General features: G+C 36.3%; 1 protein-coding gene across 1 annotated transcript; it reads right to left on the reverse strand.

Moving 5' to 3' along the window:
- Window positions 1-206: 206 nt before the first annotated feature.
- On the reverse strand, window positions 207-20,961 carry LOC128859883 (putative defense protein 3). The gene is made up of 3 exons (XM_054097024.1): window positions 20,585-20,961; window positions 12,044-12,263; window positions 207-525 (listed from the first exon to the last, which is right to left on the reverse strand). Exons 1-3 carry the CDS (start codon window positions 20,790-20,792, stop codon window positions 456-458), a joined length of 498 nt encoding a protein of 165 aa, XP_053952999.1. The 5' UTR covers window positions 20,793-20,961; the 3' UTR covers window positions 207-455.
- Between the last annotated feature and the right edge of the window lie 494 nt (window positions 20,962-21,455).

Raw genomic sequence — 21,455 nt, forward strand, 5'->3', positions numbered from 1 at the left:
AGACCGTAGAGCAACTCTTTGTTCATTGTACTTTGGGTCGCGTGTTTTTTTATATACTAATTTTTGTAAAGAAAAACTAAAATACATTTTTTTTATAAAGTTTAACTACTAATAAATAATGTATACTTTTTTTTTTATTTATTTCTATTGTTATCCCTTCTAAAAACAATTTTTCTTTTAGCACATTTTTTTTATAATTACTTCTATTGCTATCCCTTCTGTTTATTAGAAGATTTTAGTTAAAGGAGTGCAAACAACTCAAATATTTTAGTATGTCCAAGCATTTTCGAGACAAACTGTATGTATTTCTTTTGTCAAGATGTGTAAAAATCGTAAGGTACAAAACCAATTGTTGTTTATTTTAAGTAGTTTTACTCTTTAATACATCTTTTAAGTACAAATGAATCTCTGGGTACGAGAAAAAAAGTGCTCTTATAGCAAGCGTGTCCTTAAGTTCATGGTGCAGACTGTACTTTTGCAATAACGTCACTCCAGAAAGTTCCATACTCCTTTAATACCGTGCCCCTGGAAAGAGAAGCAGTAAATATAATAATAAAGTCGAACTCTTAAAATTAATATGCTTTTTATGGCATAAAATATTTGAAATGAACGTATAATTTATTTATAAAATTTGCGCTATATCTTGAATTGGATACATGTTTGATAAATAAAAGTGTGAACGCTATAATTTTATAATACTTATATACATTCTGTCAAAAAAGTGCAGGGTATTGTACAATAAAACGCAAATATCTTTTAATTATCAACAATTATTTTGTCGCCTTCAAAATAGGCTTCATTCGAAGCAATACGCAAATGCCAACGCTTAGTCCAGGCATCAACGCACCTTTTCAGCACCTTTGCAGAGATCTTCTTCAGCTCCTTCTGCGAATTCTCCTTAAAGGACTCTATCGACTCAATGCAGCGCCCGCCGAGTGGTAATTTCAGTTTTAAAAAAGGAAAAAGTCACATGGGGCTAAATCCGATGAATCGGGGGTTGCATGATGATATTTGCCGAGTTTTTGGTCAAAAAAGTGTTCACAATATGAGCCTTGTGAGACGGTGCGAGTTTTCTTGCGTCGTTTCCTACGCACATTCTGCCTCAAACGACGCATAACTTCCAAATAATATTCTTTATTTCCCGTAGAACCATTTGGATCGAATTCCGAGTGCACTACTCCATGATAATCAAAGAAAACGAGTAGCATGGCTTTGACTTTTGACCGGCTTTGACGTGGTTTTCAGAGTTTCGGCCCATGTGGATAGCGCCATTCAGCCACCTGTGACTAGTTTGCATGTCAAACTCATACACCCATGTCTCATCACCTCTTATGATGCGCTGGATAAACGTGGGCCCGAATTCACTTGCCCAAGCATGTCTTCAGCCACCTTCTTCCGATGAATTTTTGAAAGATGGTGTAAAATGTTTCGAACTGATTCGTGAGACACGCTAAGGTCACGAGCTACCTCCCTCAATCTTAAATTATGGTTTTCCAGCACCATTTCCTTGACTTTGTCGTCGTTTTCATCCGTTGAAGACGTTGATGGATGACCAGATCGGGGCAAATCTTTCACGACTTCTCGGGCCTCGGCCCACTCGCAGACCCGTGTTTTTGATAAAGCACGCTCGCCATAGGCTTTCTGCAACATTTTCAACGATTCGGCACACGAAATCCCATTCAAAACACAAAATTAAACACAAATTCTTTGTTTGATATTTTTATCCATACTGAAAATCGCAGAGCACACCTGCGGTTGACTGATATAATTATGTGATATTACGTGACACCTAGACGTCAGGAGTGAATACTTCTTAGACGGTAACTTTTTTATACAATTTTTGACATTTGCCAAGTAGCCAGATGTATAATAATCAAACTCATTATGAAAATGGTGTATCCTTAAGAACAATTTGTAGCAAAATTTGTGATTTTTTTCGGTGAAAATAATTGTCCAAACTGATTTTGTCGAGAATAGAAAAGGGCAGATAAGCTGGCAGACCAAAAACCGGACGTCTGGTGAGAATATTGTTGTTGTAGCCTAAAGGGGTGCTAAACAACCTTCAACATCGATATTTCGACGTCCTCAACAATTAGGTATTCACGAATCGATTGCTTGGCGGGTATTACCTGTAGTCGTGCTCATGGTGGACATTTAAATACATCTTTTAAACATTTTCACACAACATTGTTTTGAATAAAAATAGAGAAACCTGAAAGAATTTAAATTTTTACATGTTTTATTTTAAAATCAAATTGTTTTATTTAAAAACAAAATTCAACGATCTGGTGCTCCAACACCATAAGTAACGACTCTCGTATAGGAGAGGTGTGAAATCCAGCCGGTAGCTCACGTGATAAAACTGCGAAAGTGGAGGTGGATTGGGCATACGCTTTGCAATTGCAATCTGCCGTCGAGCACAGGATTGGAAACCATAAAGTTCTCGCAAGGTTGGCCGTTCAAAAATATCTTGGAGGAGAACTGTCCAGAAGGAAGTTGAAACGTCAGGAAAAACTTGGAACGAAATCAACCTTTTTCCAAAAAATAGAAGCAGATGGAGGTGTTTTACTGAGACCCTATGCTCGAGTGGGAGAAATATATATTTATAATTTAAAATAACATCTACATATAGACGCGACTTTTGAAAAAATCTTCATACTCATATAACTAATAGATGTAAACTTAAGTTAGGTTACGTAAGAACTTAAAAAAAATGTTTACTCAAACTGTCAAATCTGCTTACGTACTATATACAGCCTCATGCCAAATTAATAAGAGCCAGCAATTTTTGCATATGTTTTTTTCTCAGTTTCGTTGATTTCGATAACCACTCCTAACAAAAATTAATCCCTACCTCCTGTAACTGGATGCTAAGCCTCCTGCTCTCCCTTAGTTAAACACAAGTTTTAGCCCCAGAGGGCACTGCTTATTTTTTATCCGCTTAAGGGGACCCGGTGGTCTAGAAATTTCAAAATATCGTTTTTTTTGTTTTTTCGATATTTCGAAAGTATAATATCTTAGGAATATCTACTTATACTGTGAAATTTTCATGTGGAAATTCCCAATGTTATAGCTTCTAGAGCCCATTAACTAGGTAGAAAGCGGTCCGCGCGCTTCTGTTCCTCAAACTTTCAACTCATTTATCTCGAAACTACTTTTTTCGGCCTGGTGTGGTCAAAAAAAAACAGAAACAATTCAATCGTATAGTCTGAAATTTTAATATCAACATCAATGCCTATAGAATCATATCATTATTTCAATTATTTCGTTTTTTTTTTTCATTAAAAAGCTGAAAAATACCGATTTTTAGAGTGTCAAATTCAAAACCACGGCATTTTGTCAAGATTTGATTTTTATTCTAGTACGGGACATAGCTACAGTCATACTGATAAATAAGATTTTTGGTTTTTGTGTTTCAGCTAAATAGAAGAGTTTTTCGCTGAAGTTGACCAGCGCCATTTTTATAATTATTAAAGTAAAAAAAAAAAAATTGTTTCATTTTTGTATGTAAAAGAAGTTAAATAAAAGGCCTACAAAATTTAAACATCGTTTTCAATTTTTTTATTAATTTATAATTTAAAAAAAAAAAATACCTGAAAATACCCTACATTTCGAACTCTAGACCACTGGGACCCCTTAGCCCATCCTCGCCTACTTTAATTTTATGTGCGGTGCTTCCGTTGTAAACTATTTTCGGATTTTTTATACGTTTAATTTATTACTTAATTTTTGATATTGATTAGTTGATTTCTTCAGTTTTTGTTTACAGTTAAACTCAAAAATTAGCGTCGTCAATTCGATAAAGAATCGCTGAGTACTGCTGCAGCCCGCTTCTGTAAGAAATCGACAAAAGTCATGTCGATTCAAATTGCTCTATTAGTGGTGAAAAAGTGTTTCTGTAAGCATTAATCGACAAAATGTGGAACAGTCCTTATGGTAAATGGCTCTACAGGATGGCTGCTTAGATACTCCGGATATCTGTTGCAGGCGTTGCTAATGACTTCGTTCAAAAATATTGAGAATCTCATTCAACTATTTAAAAAGACCTTTTCTGTAATTAATTTTTGCACATATTTTCAATTCATATTTAAAATTTATATTTATGGATTAGGTTTTTCTATAACTACGTAACATATTACAGTAAATTTTATATACGCTTAAATATGTAAGTACATATACAAATGCAAAGAGCAAAAATTCAGCAAAAAATGTATAAATCTAGACTAAAGTAATGTGCTTTATGTAACCTAACACCCATTGACGGCCACTGTAGCCGAAATGTTGATGCATAGCTACGATTCGGGAGTGCTACGAAATTCAAAATCAAAATCAAAAATCAAAGTCTTAATATGACTAACGTACAACGTCATTTGGAAAAATTATAAATCATCCGATAGGGTGATTAATTTTGCGCCACCTTGATAACAAATAAAATCGACAATATTTCATTTCATTTGGTTGCAAAAACTCTCGAGTTTTCGTACTGAAATGGAAATTGACTACCACGGTTACCGTTCATTTCGATTAATTTTTTTACAGAAACACAACAAGTGAGAGTGACGGCAGTGTGACGTCAAATTGAATATTTCAATTGAGTACTTGATCGAGAATAGTTACAGAAACGGCCTACTGGTCACTTTGCGGTGATACAAATTAGGGATGTTATATATATATTTGGTATAATTGGCGTGTACACTCTTTTTGGGTGTTTGACTGAGCTCCTACCTCTATTTGTGGTGTGCGTCTTGAAGTTGCTCCACAAATGGAGGGTCCTACAGTTTCAAGCCGACTCCGAATGGCAGACATTTTTTATGTGGAGCTTTTTCATGGCAGAAATACACTCGGAAGCTTGCCATTGCCTACCGATGGGCGACCACTTTTAGAAAAACAAATTTTTTTTCATTTTAGTGTTTCACCGATATTCGAATCTCTGAATTAAGAATGATAGTCACTCACCAACCCATTCGGTTACGGCGGCCGAATGTTAGATTACCATTCGAAGCAGTCCGAAGTGAGAGTAACTTTGCTACCACGTCACCGGGTACTCCACAGCATTATTTCGATCGCTCATTTCATAGGTATGCGCATACTCGTCTCATCTGGCGTTCGTCTCATCTGGCGTTCGTCTCATCTCGTCTCATGGCAACAAAGTATTATAAGCGAAAGTTGTGTTGATTTCTTTCGCATAACACCAATCCAATCTCAGTTTTTGTTTGTAAACAAAATACCCCGTCAAATGACCCCGTTTGGGCCAGCCAATCAGCTAATTCCTTTGAAATTGCTGAGAGCCAGCAAACGGTTCTGCATTCTGTACATCGTGACATACATAATTCCTGAATCGATAAATCGTCGTACTGAGCGTCCGAAATGTATAGGGTTATCTACCTAATAAGAGGTGTTATTTTGATATTAAAAAAAATGCAATTTTTTAATATACAGTTAGTAACAGAAGTAAGTATACATAGGATACGTTTTCAGTTTTCCCCCAACAGATTCCTTCAAACAATCTAAGGCATAACAAAAATTTACACGAATGAAATACAAAAATCAAATCAAATCAATCAATCAAATCAATTCAATCCAAATAATGACAAAATTTTAAAAAGCAACCAAATTATAGCTTTTTATATTAAACTACATATATCAAAATTCTTGTCTCAAAAGTAAGTATACAGTTCCTCATATTATTAATTTGTGAAATCAAAAACATAATTAAAATCAAATCCTAGTATTTGGTAGAATAACCATTAGACTTTACAATCGCTTTAAGTCGTGGTGGCATTGATTTCACCAAGTTTTCAGTTACAGCTGGTGGTATTTTATTCCATTCCTCTTGAAGGACGTTTTTCAGTTGTTCCTTATTTCTAATGGGTTGGTATCCGGGGACTGTGGGGGTGTTTTCAGCTTTTTTCGCAGATTGTATAACAGCCACTCTCGTACAATGTTGGATGTGTGCTTGGGGTCATTATCCTGCTGGAAGATAAACGTTGCTCCAAAGCCCAATTTCGTAGCGCTTTCTTTTAAAATATTTTTCAAAATATTTAAGTAACCATATCGGTTCATAATATTTTCGATAAATACCAAGTTTCCAACCCCGTTCGCAGCCATACATCCCCAAACCATCACAGAGCCCCTCCACGCTTCACAGTGCCGGTCATATTGTTTGGATCCAATTCCGCGTTGACTTTTCTCCAAACTTTTTCATGGCCATCAGATCCACAGATACTGAACTTACACTCATCAGAAAATATGACTTGGTTCCAAAACGTTTGGTCATATTTTTCATGATCTTTTGCGAATGAAATCCGTTTACTCTGATTGACACTACTCACGAAGGACTTTTTCCTAACACTGCACCCATGATAAGCAGCACTATGCAAAATCCGGCGAATAGTTTGGGTGCCTAATTGTTTTCCAGTCCCATTTTCAACTTCAGATTTCAATTTGGGGGCACTTATTTTGGGGTTTGTCCTGATTTTCCGTACGACTAAGTATTTTTCTCTGGGGCTAAAGAGCGGCGGACGCCCACAACGCTCTTTATTAGTGGTGCTTCCCCCACTTTTATATTTATTCACAAACTTTTGAACTGTAGCAAAACTCCTATCTATCAAACAACCAATTTCTTGCAATGAATTATATTCCTTGTGATATTTTATAATCAGTTTTTTTGAATCATCAGACAGCTCTTTTCCTCTTGGCGCCATTACTAAAAATGTCGCAAAAATTAATACAAAACGTACTTCCCTAAATTTTTATACCCACTTTAATTGTTTCCTTTTAATAGCTTTAACTGTTTGAATCAATACGTAAAAATAAATGTTATGCTAACTGAACAATCGTTTGTTGTATACTAACTTTTGTGACATAAATTTCGCTGGCATCAAAGACAGAGCAAAGCGTGGATAACGGTACCTAAAATGTACAGCTAAATTAAGGCGCAAATGAAAGCTTATCCCAGTACTCAATTACCATGCGTAAAATATTTTGATTACTTATTAAGGAAAGCGTTAGCGTCAAACAATTCCATAAATCAGGCTCCTGTATATTTATTTATGCTACTAACTGTATGGTAAATGATCGAATGTTTATTTCATTATAAAGAGGAAGGAAGGTATGCCGAAAATAACATCAGGCAAATGACAACCACGACCACGCTTACAGGACGATATCCTTTTCATGAAATTCTCCATGATCAAATTGTAATGTGGCTGTCCTTTGTCCTCGATAACCTCACGTATTCCATCTTTGAGGTCTTGAATCGTCCCTGTGCTGTTGGCGTAGAACTTCTCTATCACGTGGCCCCACAAGGTGCTAAATCACAAGACCTCGGTGGCCAATTGTGATCACCACTTCGAGAGAGAAACTTTTCCCGTAAAAGATCAATGGTTTCGTTGCTTGTGTGGCACGTAGCGCCGTCTTGTTGGAAATAAACGTTGTCCAGATCAATACCATCCAATTCCGGTAGTCATAGTCTGTCGAGCCGGATTTTTGAATTTCGAAAAATTTAGCAATTTACGGCATTTAAAAAAAAGTATGCGTTTTACGTCATAAATGTCACACTTGAATTATGTTTATAACATTTTAATAAAAATATCAAAAATCCGAGTCGCCAACTATAGAGAAAACATTTTCAAATAATAAAAAAAAACCGAATCAAAAAATATTAAAAACTGTATGAGTTATCATGCAGACCGTGACATAATATTAAGAATTTCCGCATGAAAATTTCACTGTATATATTTTTAAGATACTATACTTTCGAAATATCGAAAAAAATCGATTTTTTTTTAAATTCTGTACGTATGTAACCCCTTAATTGTCTTTATTAGAGTTGTTATTTCCACCAATTTTAAAAATTCAAAAACTTTTTAGGCGCCTAACTTTTTCAATAGACTTGATTCAATAGTAGAATTGTACAAAGACCTTTCTTAAAACAAAGTCGCTCATTCATAGAGTCTGTACATCGTCCACTAATTTTATTATTGTTAAAATGAAAGAAACTTCCTTTTAAGTACGCTAAGTAATGCTTAATTACAAACATACATACATACTTATAAACATACATACGCACATATATTCGTCTATAAAAACAACCGACACCGCTCAAGCCATGATAACCGGCCTATGCTGACCTACTTACCTTTTATATTAACGGTAGCCAGAGAGTTTGCAGCAAGTCGGCAAATCTTGCAACAAATGGTAAATAATGTTTACCGATATTGCACAACTTGAAATATTTATTGCTTGATTCATTAACCATGCTTTGCCATGTTTTTTTCTTAATTTTTTATTACACAAACCTCCAAATACTATTTAGTACTTATGCATGTAATGTACGTTTGTATGTACGGGCGTATGTATGTGTGTGCATGGCGTTCTTGTTTACTAGTGCCGGTCGGCTTTTTGCCCATGTATGTGTATATGTATATATCATACATATGTATGGCTGTATGTATCAATTAAATCTGAGGGTCTGTTAATGGTTTTCGAGTTAGTATTAACTTTAGAGTTTTGCTGATAGTTTCGCGCAACTATTGTGATTATTTTAAGTAAAATGCAATAAAATGTTTCTCGTAGGTGTTTAATAATGTTTAGCGATGTTGTAGCAACAATTTTGCATTAGTGGATTTAATGAAATGAAAAGAATTGGTCAGAAATGTCTTCGCAGATTTTGTCGAAATGATTGACCACGGGTTTTCAGTGGGCTTCAGCTCAAGTGCGGGTTCAACCTCTCAATTCTTGATTGTTGGTCGAGTGGCGTCTAAGGGGTTAGGGTTTTCCTCGAAAATCTGAAAAATATTTCCTGAGGCCGCCATATTGTTAATTTTGAAAAAGAAAAAACTTCGATCAGGCATAAGATTATCTATTAATAAAACTAGTTTCTCTTGACCGACTAATTTTAGATGAATCTCCAAGGACTTGTGATGATCATCGCAAGGGACTTATGGAGAAATGGGCTCCACACAAACAGCGATAACTTTTACAATTATCAATGTTTTTGTTTTTTTTTAATTTTGCTAAAGTCAAGTCGAAACATGATGTATTAATGCTATGTTTTTATTTTTGTAAAATAAAGCAATTGACTAGCAAAAAAAATTATTGAAAATCATAATTTTTTCGGGCCTCTGAGCCCTAACCCTCTAACCCCTAACCCCCTAAGTCAATTAAAGATTTAACTATGGGTGCCTTTGTTCGGAGAGAAATTTCAGTTATTTTCTCGCCAAAGAGAATTATCATTTGACATCTATGCTATCCTGTGGTCAACATATTTAGAGCGATTTTAATTTTTTTATAAATAGACGGGATGAAATGAAATGAACTGCAAGTTTCTGTTTAGATAATGCCTGCATGCTATATACCCGAATTCCCCAAAAAAACAACTGCGTCTAAATCTATATCGTCAATCCAGCTGAGCCGCTTGCCCATCTCAGTCTGTTGATCATTATTGTTGTTATTACAGACAGTTTCTCGAGTTCATGATTGATTCCGCGACTGCATAACGAGCTTGAAATACAAGAAATAAGTGAGCGACACAAAGAAATCTCCGTTCTCCTGTCTAGGAGGCGGCTCCTTCGGCGATTGCATAAAGAGAAATAGCAACGGTTCGCCATAAGGATTTTCTCAGCAATTTCTGCAGAAATTTTGTTGTCATGATCAATGGTTACTCCTATTTTGGAGTTGGCTTTTACATAATTGGCTTTTACATCCTTTTTGGGTGTTCAGCTGAGCTCCTCCTCCTCTTTGTAGTGTACGTCTTGATGTGTTTCCAGAAATGAAAAGATTTACGGTTTTTTTTATGAATAGCTTTTTCATGGCAGAAAAAAACTCCTAGGATTACCATTGTCTGCCGAGAAGCGACCGCCATTAGAAAAACCTTTTTCTATTAATTCTATTAAAACGACCGGGTTTCGAATCTGCACTTCCAACACTTGGTAGTCACGCACTAACCCAAAAGGCTACGGTGACTCTTAATCCAGAGCTTTCTTCTTATTCTTAATTGGGCGGGAACTATTTACGCGATTTTGGCCGAGTTTAACAAAGCGCGCCAGTCGTTTCTTTCTCGTGCTAACCGGCGCCAATTGGACACACCAAGTGAAGCCAAGTCCTTCTCCACCTGATCTTTCCAACGCAGATGAGGCCTTCCGCTTCCTCTGCTACCACCAGCTGGTACCGCATCGAATACTTTCAGAGACGGAGCGTTTGTATCCATTCCAGCCAGCGTAGCTGCTGGATCTTTATTCGCTGCGCTATGTCTATGTCGTCGTAAAGCTCATACAACTCATCGTTCCACCGCCTCCGATATTCACCATTGCCAAAGTGCAAAGGTCCAAAAATCTTCCGCAGAATCTTTCTCTCAAACACTGCTCAATCCATCGATGCACAATCCATCTGGGTATTCTTAGCTTTATCACCTGATTCCAAAATGCTTTTTTATGTAAAACGGTTGAATAAAAGATGAAAAATGTCGTACAAACTAAGATAGTTTTTAATAAAAAATCATTATTATAGCTAAGAAGTGCTTTAAAAATAATTGTTATTCTAAATTTTCGAAGTCAAAGATATTATTTTGTATTTTTTTTTCTTCGCCGATATTCTATGGTTTTTAATGTTACCATAAAAATTTTAATTTGGCATATCAATACGCTCAAGCGAAAAGACCAAGGAATCGCAACACCACACGCCAAGGGTGCCTGTAAAAAATTAGGAAGAAGAAGCGTATTTCTACTCGTAATTTTATACAATGGGCAGTATCTACTAAGTAAATGTGCGCCGGAAAAATTGAAAGTTGAATTGGTCGAGCCAAGAGCATCAAGAGATTTGGTGGCTCCTAAAACCCTCAGGTTAAGAAGCCCATTGTACTTAGAGGTCTGGAAAGAGGGTAGATAGTCAAGGAGGAAAGGGGAAAAGTATCAGAGAAAGAGATAGGAAAGAATAGAGGCAGAGACAGAGGTAGTTAGTCCTGGGAGAGTTTTCCAGATTCTTTCGTAAATCTGTAAATGTCCTCCAGTTTTAGAGATCGCATATTACTCATTCTCACAACATCGGAACCCTAAACTCGTAGTCTTGCTCTAGCAAAGGCAGGACACTCACAGAGAAAATGCACAGTGCTATCCGCCTCCTCCAAGCAAGACAGGCACTTGGCTCCTCAATGATTCCAATGGTGGTCATATGCTGACCTCATGGGTTGTGTCCTGTAATAATACCGACCATAAACCGATCGTCTTTTCTACCAAGCTTAGGTAGAAATTTTGACAGTTTTCTGTTCAGACTTGTCACAAAACAGACATAGACCGGACCATCGCTGTTTATGTAAATTGCACACATAATCGCTGATCCAATTAATTGGCCAATTAATCGCCAATTTCGTTTCCTTGAACACCGGAGTGTCCTGTAACCTATATAAGTACAAGTCTGTACTATCTTGCGAGAAAATTAAGTTTCTTCTTACATTCTTGAACAATTTTTGAGGTTTGCTTCGCGTTATCCAGGGTCTTCAGTGCAGCCTGACTGTCACTGAAAACTCCAATCTGTTTCCCGCTCCATGTACTCTCGATTATCCATTCGGCTACTTTCAAGATGGCAAAAATTTCCGTTTCGAAAACAATTACCATTTCCCCAATGTGTGCCTACTCTACAAAATTTACGATTTCAAATCAGCCAAATGAGATTTTTTAGTACATCCGTGGTGTAGCCTCGGACCCCCCATAGCATTTTATTTTACATTATAACTTGAATATAGCAAATACTTTAAAGCCATTAAGTGGTTTTACTATTTTTTTAATGAACATTTTAATTGTCAATTGGTATTTAGAAGCTCGTCCATTTGCATCTTCTGCTTAATTTCCACCTTTAATAGTTTGTTAATATGGATATCGGTATTTAGGTTAAAATCAGAATAAAAGTAATAAACGCTAAGATCGCACACACTTTTGCCAAACTTATTTGTAAAAATATAATATAAATACGTATGCGTCTATATGTATGTATGTGTCAACATTTATCAAAGTTCACTATAATTAAAAAGGAATATAGAAACACTTACGTAAAATAGACACGTCCACGCTTATTTTGTGGCGCCTTCCAAATAAGTTTCGCCCCCAACTTGTCGCGATTGTCCGAATGTGTTATTGCCGAGCATTCCGGAATGGTTTTAGTATTTTCACTTTGTATCCACTCTCCACTCCATTCGTTGGAGTTGGCATCACGCGCTTGCAGAAAGAATCCGCGGAAAGTGGCCTTATTGTCAACGGGGTAAATTAGAACTGTAAGGAAATGTATACACACATATAAGTAGGAGTAGGCACATAAATATTATGTATAACAGTTGTTTTTCGTTAGATTTGTTATGAAAATATTTTAAATTAAAATTTAATTAAAAAAAGCAATAAGAGCTCGCCTATTTTGACATGAAAGATAAAAAAAATTTTCAAAATTAAAAAATATTGATGCTGACGTTGCACCAACACAAGGGTCGCTTGGAAAGGCCGTGCAAAGTCAGAGAGCTGGCACTACTGGTGTGAATCGGGAGATACGTTTAGTTAGTTGCGTCTCTTGTACGAACACACACCAAGTTTCAGCCAGATCGAATTATTTCTTTGTGTTTGGTATTCGTTTGAATCGACGAAGTTGAGTGATTTGCCTTTTCTAACACGCCAACGCATCAGCTTACGCCACAGCAGTTGCGGTTGCAAAATTGTTGCAAATAGGGTTCCAACTCGATTCAAATCCCTCCTATTCTCCAGACTTGGCTCACTCGTATCCCTCGGGCTACTATTTGTTCCGCAATTTGAAGAAATTGCTGGCGGGAAAGAGATTTTATTCAAACGAAGAGGTGATTGCAGAAACTAATGGCTATTTTTCATACTTGCAGAAATCCTATTATTCGGAAGGGATCGACAAACTACTCATAGCACAGCGTTGGACGAAGTGTATAAGCCTAAAAGGAGACTATGTCGAAAAATATAAAAGTTTTACGCCAAACATTTAAGTATGATAGTTTTTACTTTCGCACGGACTTTTCAAGCGACCAGCGTATACCACCAACATTGACATCATCCGGTGTCACCAACTGCGAAGTCTATTATAAATCGTCGATGTTTGAAACGAGGCGGATGGGCAAAGTATCAACTTTCACTTATTCGCCGTGCCGATGACGCAAAGTTTTAAGTTTGAGTTGACCGGAAAAAGGGTTTATTTTTTAATTTAATCTCTAAAAAAGCATATAAAAACTGAAAAATCAGCTAATCTATGCAACAAAAAAAAAACAAACAAAACGAAGACACCTAAAAATATCCAAATTATTTTACATCAGAAGAACTGCACCTCAAATTATAATAGGCGTCTTTGAATCTGGGGGCGCGTACACCCTGTTGGGGTGTTTTGTAGCGTGCGTCTTGATGTTATTCCTGCCTACAGTAGGACCTACAGTTTCAAGCCGACTCCAGAAATACATTCGGTGGTTTGCCATTGTCTGCCGAGAATCGATCGCTATTAGAAAAAACGTTTTCTTAATTTTGGTTTTCCTCGCATCTTTCATCTGGGGGCCATATCATATAAAGAAAGGACAACCTACGGCATTTTTGATTATAATTTTTTTTAGTAAAGCATCTCATTTACTTGGAATCCATCAGTATCACTGATAATAACGCCAGCCTTGAAATGAAAGAAGAATTACTCGTACCAATAAGCGCTGCAATGAGCTGAGTAATACGAATAAATAATAAATAGAACAACAAAATGCTCTCTCGACGTACAGAAGTTACACTTCAGCAGACTCTCATCAAAACCATCAAATCCCAGAAGCGGCAATGAGAATAATATCTGTTGAGATGGGGTTTCGAACGTTCGGAAGATGCACTAACACTAAATTTGTTTCAAAATAAGGGTTTCATGATCACTAAGCTTTCGATTTTTCAGTGTTTGAACTATCCGTTTACTGCATTAATTATTTAGTGCACTATGCCCAACACTGCAGAAAACAGGTCTGCGGAAGATAGCGAATACTGCCGATGGAAGGTCGAGTTGCATTGGATTAGGAAAGACATCGGTATAGTTAGATCGAAATAAAATCCGGTGCCTCGGCTGAGCAGGCTTTATCGTTCAAATGGATACACGTGTTCGAGCCCTATCGGCATCGTTTCTTAGGTGCTTGGGTGAACTTCTCCGATTTCGAATGATAGACAGAGTTTAGGAGAATCTTTTTCATAACCTAAATACATTCGGAAGTTTGTCATTCCCAGTTTTTAGGAACAACTTTTTCTAACGTTTGATGTTTCATGCACACTGTGCGTTCAGAACCTAGGGCAACTTAATGACAATACACGGCTACGGCGTCCGCCAGTATATTCGGTACACGTGCGTATATATAATATTATACACTTATTATAATATAATTGGAGCTTGCATAACTGGTTGGTTGCTAGGCCGATCTGTTCTTTCCAATTACGGTGTGCTTCTTGATGTTTTTTTTAAAAAGACGGAACTGCAGTTTAATGTCAGATGGCTTTTTATGATAAGCTTCTTTGCGGAAGAAAAACGAGGGCTTACCATTGCTTGCTAAGGGGCGGCCGCTTGTAGAGAAATATTTTTCTATAATTTTTGTGTTTCGTGTCCAAAGTAGGTTTCGAATGCGAGCCCTACCGAATGGTAGTCACGCACCAACCTACTCGTCCACGGCGGTTGTCAGTATATTGGCTATATTGTCAAAAACTAAGTCACTTTCTACCATTCCAGTACTTTTCGGCTAGAAGGTTTAGATATTTGGGAAGTCGGTAAGAGGTTAAAGAAAACAAGTAGATAAAATAAAAATTGAAGCACTAAGAGAAGTAGATCTATGGGGTGACACAACAATGAATATTGTCTCCCGAAACTGTGCATTTTAATGTAAACTGATGCAGTACTTCACGTAATTGAGCTCGGTACTTTAATCTAAGGTCCGGCCATTTTTCTTGTCTGGGCTCTTGTCTGTTATCCCCTTTGTCTGCCATCTCGACTATGAGCGGTTTAGAGCAGTGGCTTGGCGGGATGAACTCGAAGAAAGGGCGGATACATTTGGTTTAGTTTTAATTAGTTAGGTAGCGAAATCGCTAAACTTGTAAGGCAGAAAACATTTGAACACAATAAAAGAGAGGGAGAACAATAGATTTGGTGAATGGGCCAAGAATAAATTTGTGCACCTATGATCGGATGTTCCAGATAAGTTGGTGATACAATCGAAAATGGCACCTAAACGCTGTTTAGGAAAAAGTGTCTATATGAGTAGCTCAGTAGTTTACTTAAAAAGTTAGCGGAAAAAGACGAATCACCGAAAGCACGCGTAAAACGAATTTCACAAAAATAGTCTTAATACAATAATTTAAAGTACTCCAGATTAGGGGCTCTCCGTAATTTAGTCCGGCTTAAGGTAGTCCAAATATAATTATTAAAAATTAAATAAAGTAACAAAATTATGGCAAGAAAAAGTCACTCGCATTATTTGTGGAAAACTATTCGAATCGTGTGGCTGCCTGGACTGGCTTTGCACCTTATGATTTTGTCCTCTTCTTGATGAGTTCTGCCTCCATCTGATGAGTGCGAGTAAGTCATTTTCGAAAAACGATAACAGAGTAAAACGTAAATACTTTTTTACAAAAAAAAATATATTTTCATGAAGGCGTAATACTCCATTATTCAACTGCTAAAGGTTTGCTCAGGAAGCAGCTTTTTCATTCCCCTTGACAAATCGGCTTCCTTAGCAAGAAACTGTGTTGGAGGAGAATAAAATTTGTAGAACAAACATATCCGTTGACACCATTGCAAGGTGTATTTATTGTAGGTGGTGGCATTAGACGAACAACAATGTTTTGTACGTTTGATTGTCAAAGCAAAGTATTGGAAAAGTAGAAAACAGAAATTTAATTCTCCTTGTTTTATTCTGTGCTGACAACTACATGGACACAGCGAAAGAAAAAATCCAATCCGCTGATTTACCAACACCACCTGTAATGTAAATTCGCCCTGCATCATTGCTATTTGATTGTTTTTAATTTTTTCATATTCGCTGACATTTGAATTTCTGAATTCGTGAATTTGAGTGTGTATTTTAGTGAATTCGAATTACAATATTTCATAAATAAATTATAATCTTACATTGACTAGATTATTTCCGTGCTGATTTCAACCTTTTCCAGCCCAGTGTGGCGACACTTCCTTCGCAAATGCGTCATACAGACATAAACACGTAATTTCAAACCAGTGTCCAACGAACTGTGTTACTATTAAACAAGTGAACCTTCGGGTTTTTAACTTGCAAACTACAGCGCCAATCGTATTTTACAGCCCAATTATTAATTGGTATATATAAGTATAATACATTCTGTCAAAAAAGTACAGCGAATTGTTCAATAAAACGCTAAGTAATTGTTTAATCATCAAAATTCCTTTTTTCGCCTTCAAAATATGCCCCATTCGAAGCAATACACAAATGCCAACGATTAGTCCAGCCATCAAAGCACCTTCTAAATGCGTTTAAAGAGATCTCCTTCAGCGAATTCTCCTTAGTGGCCTCCATCGACTCAAAGCGGCATCCGCAGAGTGGGAATTTAAGTTTTGGGGAAATGAAAAAGTTACAGGAGGCTTAATCCGGTGGTTGTTCGATGATATTTGTCGAGTTTTTGGTCAAAAAAGTGTTCACAATATGAGCCTTGTGAGACGGTGCGTTATCATGGTGCAAGATCCATAAGTTTTCTTTCCACGAATTGGGCTGTTTTCTACGCACATTATTTCTCAAATGTCGCATAACTTCTAAGTAATATTCTTTATTTACCATAAAACCATTTGGAATGAATTCCGAGTGCACAACACCATGATAATCAAAGAAAACGAGTAGCATGACTTCCACTTCTGACCGACTTTGACGTTCGGCTGATGTGGATAGTACCATTCAGCCGCCTGTTACCTGGACCACGTCTTATCACCTGTTATGATGCGCTGGATAAACGTTGAGTCCGAATTCACTTGCTCAAGCATGTCTTCAGCAACCTTCTTTCGATGAACTTTTTGAAAGAAATTGAACTCTCTTGGAATGAGTCGAGCAGCCACGCGTCTCATGCCCAATTGAAGCTGTAAAATGTTGCGCATTGATTCGTGAGACACGCTAAGGTCTCGAGCTGTCTCCTTCAAACTTAAATGAGAACCATTTCTTTGACTTTGTTGACGTTTTTATCCGTAGAAGTCGTTAATGGGCGACCAGATCGGAGCAAATGTTCCACGACTTCTCGGCCCTCTGCAAAAGCCTTATACCACTCGAAGACCCGTGTTTTTGATGAAGCACACTCGCCAGAGGCTTTCTGCAACATTTTCAACGATTCGGCACGCGCAATTCCGTTAAAAACACAAAATTTAAATTTTAAATTTCTTTGTTCGATATTTTTATCCATAGTGAATATCGCAGAGCACACCTGCGGTTGACTGATATAATTAAACGCTAAAAACAAGATTATTGATAGATCACGCTCAAACTCTGGGACACTATAGACGACAGCTGTGCCAATTTTTCAGCAAAAAAAATTTAAACATTTGTGTAACGCGCCCTTTTTTAATTGAACAATTCCCGATATTTTTTTGATAGAATATACAAGGGCGGGTCAATAAGTCCGTGACTTTTTTGTATTTCTGACCACTTTACTGAAAAAGAAATACTGCTCCTGTCAACAGGCATCTGTCAGTTGACTTCTGTCAAAACTTGAACGTGCTGCGTCAGTTACTTTGTGTTTTACAGCTACCTTTATCAGACTACCCAGTAATTCACAGTCGACCACAAACGCAATCGTGTAACAACTTCACAGGAAGGTTTGGCGTAGTTTAATCGCAATATGGAGGAGTTTTTGCACCGTTTTGTAACCGTGGACGAAACATGGATCCATCACCACACACCAGAGACCAAACAACAGTCGAGACAGTGGGTTTCTAAGGGTGAATCGGCTTAATAAGCACACGAAATTCAGTTTTTTCCATTTTCTCCTCAAATTACTGGGTAGTCTGATAAAGGTAGCTGTAAAACACAAACTAACTGACGCAGCACGTTCAAATTTTGACAGGAGTCAACTGACAGATGCCTGTTGACAGGAGCAGTATTTCTTTTTCAGTAAAGAGGTCAGAAATACAAAAAGTCACGGACTTATTGACCCGCTCTCGTATATAAATTCTGTGTTATTTTTTTTTTGTGTCGCGAATATTGTATTAGTTTGTTTTTTTAGCTTAAAAGTTATATAGTTTTATTTTATATAATTATTTAATTTTTATTTAATGTTAAAATTAGCTTTAGTAAATGAATGATGATACAAATAGTTACGTGTTAATCAATAAATCAAGCAGAAACAAATAACTGCCAACAAATATTGTAAAGCAACAGCTGCATATTATTTGTCTACGCTGGGTTATTGAACGTTATTTATGGAGTTCATTTTAGTTTAAATATTTTATGGTCAACACAAATTTTGCTCCGGTTGTTGTGTAATTTGAGTGCAATGTTTATAGTCATTACTTGGGTGCTAGAAAAGTAAAAAAGCTGATTAAGTGTTGTAACTAATTTGTGATGAATCTGAAATAAATGAATCCTATGAAGTAATTCATTTTGAACCTATTGAACCGGAACAACCCGCAGTTATATGCCAAAGACTGTCACTCCAGCAACATTTCTCAACATTTATGGGTAATGTTAATGCTCTCACAACTACCACAACCGGAACACTTTTTGCTTAGGTAACATGCGAGCTTCATATTGGCGAAATGTCGCAACTTCGCGATCTGTTTTCAATGCAAAAATTAGTTCACAAAATCTGGTTATTGGATTAATTTAAACCATTTTTTCTCACTAGACAATTTCTGCTATAACTCCTATTTGTACTATTTGTATAATACTATTATTTACTTACACAGTCACATATGTATGTATATGAAATAGATTTACATTGTCCATGAACAATGAATTTTAAAATAATTTATTTACATTCGAATATTACTTTTAAATTATGTTTTAAACCGTTCCCAGTTTGTTTCCATTTAAGGGGTTACTGGATTTTATTTTGCATTTTCTTGAAGTATAATATGTATAATATTTAAAAAATATTGTGTGAAAATTTGAAGTGAATCCGACAAATACTTTTCGAGTTATTCAACAATTAATAAAGGGCGCTCGGGCGTTCCAGAGCGTTCGAGAGCAAGTAGCAACATTTTTTCTGAAAACTATATTATGTTTTTTGATCTGGTGATCACTGTAACTTAAAAACCGCTTGGTAGATTTCAAAAAAATTTATACTGTTTTTGAAACACATTGAAAAACATTAAAAACCCGTGCCTGATCGAAGTGTTTTTCTTAATTTCGATTTTTTTTTTAACAATTCATTGGCCGTTTTTATTAAAAAAAATCTGAAAAATACTTCCTGAGGTCGCCATATTGTTAATTTTGTAAAAACAAAATCTCTTGTCCGATTGATTTTAGATGAATCTCCAATGACTTGTGATGATCACCGCAAGGAACTTCTGGAGAAACGGGCTCCACCCAAACACCGAAAACTTTTAGAATAATTTTTTTTTTTTTTTTTTTGAAATTTAACTAAAGTCAAGTCGAAACATGATGTATTAATGCTATGTTTTTATTTTTGTAAAATAAAGCAATCGACTAGGAAAACAAAAAAATATTGAAAAATCATAATTTTTTCGGGCCTCTGAGTACCCCTAACCTCTTAAGTATAAAAGTACTTTTTTGCTACCATTACCATCAAAAGGGATTTAATTTGCTCCCCTTTCTGCACCCTTCTTAAATGCCACCTTTTGTAAGGGAGTGTCAAAATTCTAATATCCCAAGTGAGCAAACCTTTTATTAGCAAACCGTTTGAATCATTCATATACTCGTCTTTCTCGACGGATACTAATTTTTCCGCTTTTCAACTGTTTTCTATACTTTACAACTAGTTTTATTTATAGCTCCGTAAAAAAAAATAAAATTTTCAATAAAACCTGTTCAATATTTTTCTTTTAGTACATGTTTTTGATAACTAAATAAAGCTATTTCCAGCGAGAAACAATTTTTTTCATCGCTTTATCAATTCATGCAGTAAAGGGTTAACTTCATCTCTCATTCATCAAATATTGCCACTAGACAATGTAGAGACTGGCACAAAATTAATCACCCTATGGGAAGGTTTGTAGTTTTTGCAAATGGCCTTATAGGCCCATCATATTTGACACTTGTGAACGGGACAGCTGCAGTATGCAAACAGGCAAGCAATGGAGCGCGTAAATCAAAGTAAAGATTCCGACCACTCAAAAAAATGTTTTTAAATTTAATAAAAAATTATTCAAAATCAAAATTGATGACTAATTTTGCGCCACTTTGTATAAACACTTTATTATCATCATTCTCTGAGAGTTTTAAAAATTCAGTGCAAAGGAAAGTAATACCAGCTTTTTAATACCATTCCGCTGCACCCATCCACACATTCAAGGCAGATTTTAGATCCCAACCCAATAGACTTTGCATATCTAGTAGATTATCTGAGTATGCTCGTATGTCTGTATGTAATTTGAAAATATTTTAGATCACCTGAAATCTCTTGTCCAGGATGAAAAGTTTCCGAATTGGCGACGACTTCATAGGGATTTGTATGACCTGGCTGAGTACGCGCTTTTCCGTGATTCGGTTGATTGGCACGCTGTTTGACGCAAGTATCAGCAGGAGCACCGTCAGGAAAAGCATTTGTTAAGCCAACGAGAGCCATTGCAAGGCAAAGAACACTGCACAATACACGCATATCGATCACTAGAATGCACTGAATTTTTCTTTTAACTAAAGTAATTATTTTTTGATATTTTTTTTTTTAATTTAAATTTAATTTTTTAATATTATATTTATAATTTAAATTAATTTAAATTCAAATTCCTAGTATTTATTTATTAATTATGTATGTATGTATGCCAACAGCAATTTAATAATTTGTTTTCTCAAGTTATTAAGCGCTTGATTGCTTTCCGTTCAGCGTTAAACCGCATCTGATGTGTATCTGAATAGTGGCCGCAAGCCTGGCGCTTTTTAAGCCTCAACATATGCCGCGTGGTTCAATAGATATGAAAAAGTGAGTATGTATGTGGACAAAGCTTGCGTGGGAACGGCTGAAATAGAGATCGACGCTCCGAACATACCTAAGCTTGTTTGTTGAATGAAGTAGCCGGGCCAGGAAAAGCGCAGTCCAAGTTTTTTCGAAAAGCTACTTAATTTTTTTCTTCCTCTGAAAATGGCCAATTGAAGTATGAAACGATAATGCAAAGGTATTACACACAATTGTTTATTTTGCGCGTTTCGCTAGGTAAATATGTTTGTAATTTGCAGAGAGCGTAGAGGTTTTTGCAACTTAAACCATTAGATGTATGCGCGACGATTGCAAAACCATGATTGAAAAGAGCCTGTAATTGCTTAC

The sequence above is a fragment of the Anastrepha ludens genome, chromosome 2 (assembly GCF_028408465.1).
Source record: "Anastrepha ludens isolate Willacy chromosome 2, idAnaLude1.1, whole genome shotgun sequence".
NCBI lineage: Eukaryota > Metazoa > Arthropoda > Insecta > Diptera > Tephritidae > Anastrepha > Anastrepha ludens.